The sequence below is a fragment of the Mesitornis unicolor genome, unplaced genomic scaffold (assembly GCF_000695765.1).
Source record: "Mesitornis unicolor isolate BGI_N332 unplaced genomic scaffold, ASM69576v1 scaffold1766, whole genome shotgun sequence".
NCBI classification, from domain to species: domain Eukaryota; kingdom Metazoa; phylum Chordata; class Aves; order Mesitornithiformes; family Mesitornithidae; genus Mesitornis; species Mesitornis unicolor.
Window position 1 is genome coordinate 1 of NW_010190044.1, and position 210 is coordinate 210.

At 69.0% G+C, this 210-nt stretch overlaps 1 protein-coding gene across 1 annotated transcript in view; it reads left to right on the forward strand.

The window, feature by feature from the left end:
* Positions 1 to 118: 118 nt before the first annotated feature.
* Positions 119 to 210, forward strand: part of RPL7 (ribosomal protein L7) — a 7,635-nt gene continuing 7,543 nt past the window's right edge. The window contains exon 1 of the mRNA XM_010186254.1: positions 119 to 152. Coding sequence (XP_010184556.1) covers positions 139 to 152 — 14 coding nt within the window. The 5' untranslated portion in view covers positions 119 to 138. The remainder of the gene's footprint in view (positions 153 to 210) is intronic.

The following is a 210-nucleotide window of genomic DNA, read 5'->3' on the forward strand; positions in this document are numbered from 1 at the left end:
GAGCACCGCAGCGTGGTCAGGCAGCGCCGCGGACGCCCAAACGCGGGGTCCTGTCGGCGCCCAGGGCCCTGCCTGCGCGGGCGGAAGGGTTAAGTGGGCTCTGCGCATGCGCTCATCCTCTCTCTTCCGGCTCTGACCATGGCGGAGAAGGAGTAAGTGCTCGTTCCGCCCCGGGATAATCCGTCGCCATCGGCGGTTGCGGCGCTGCTT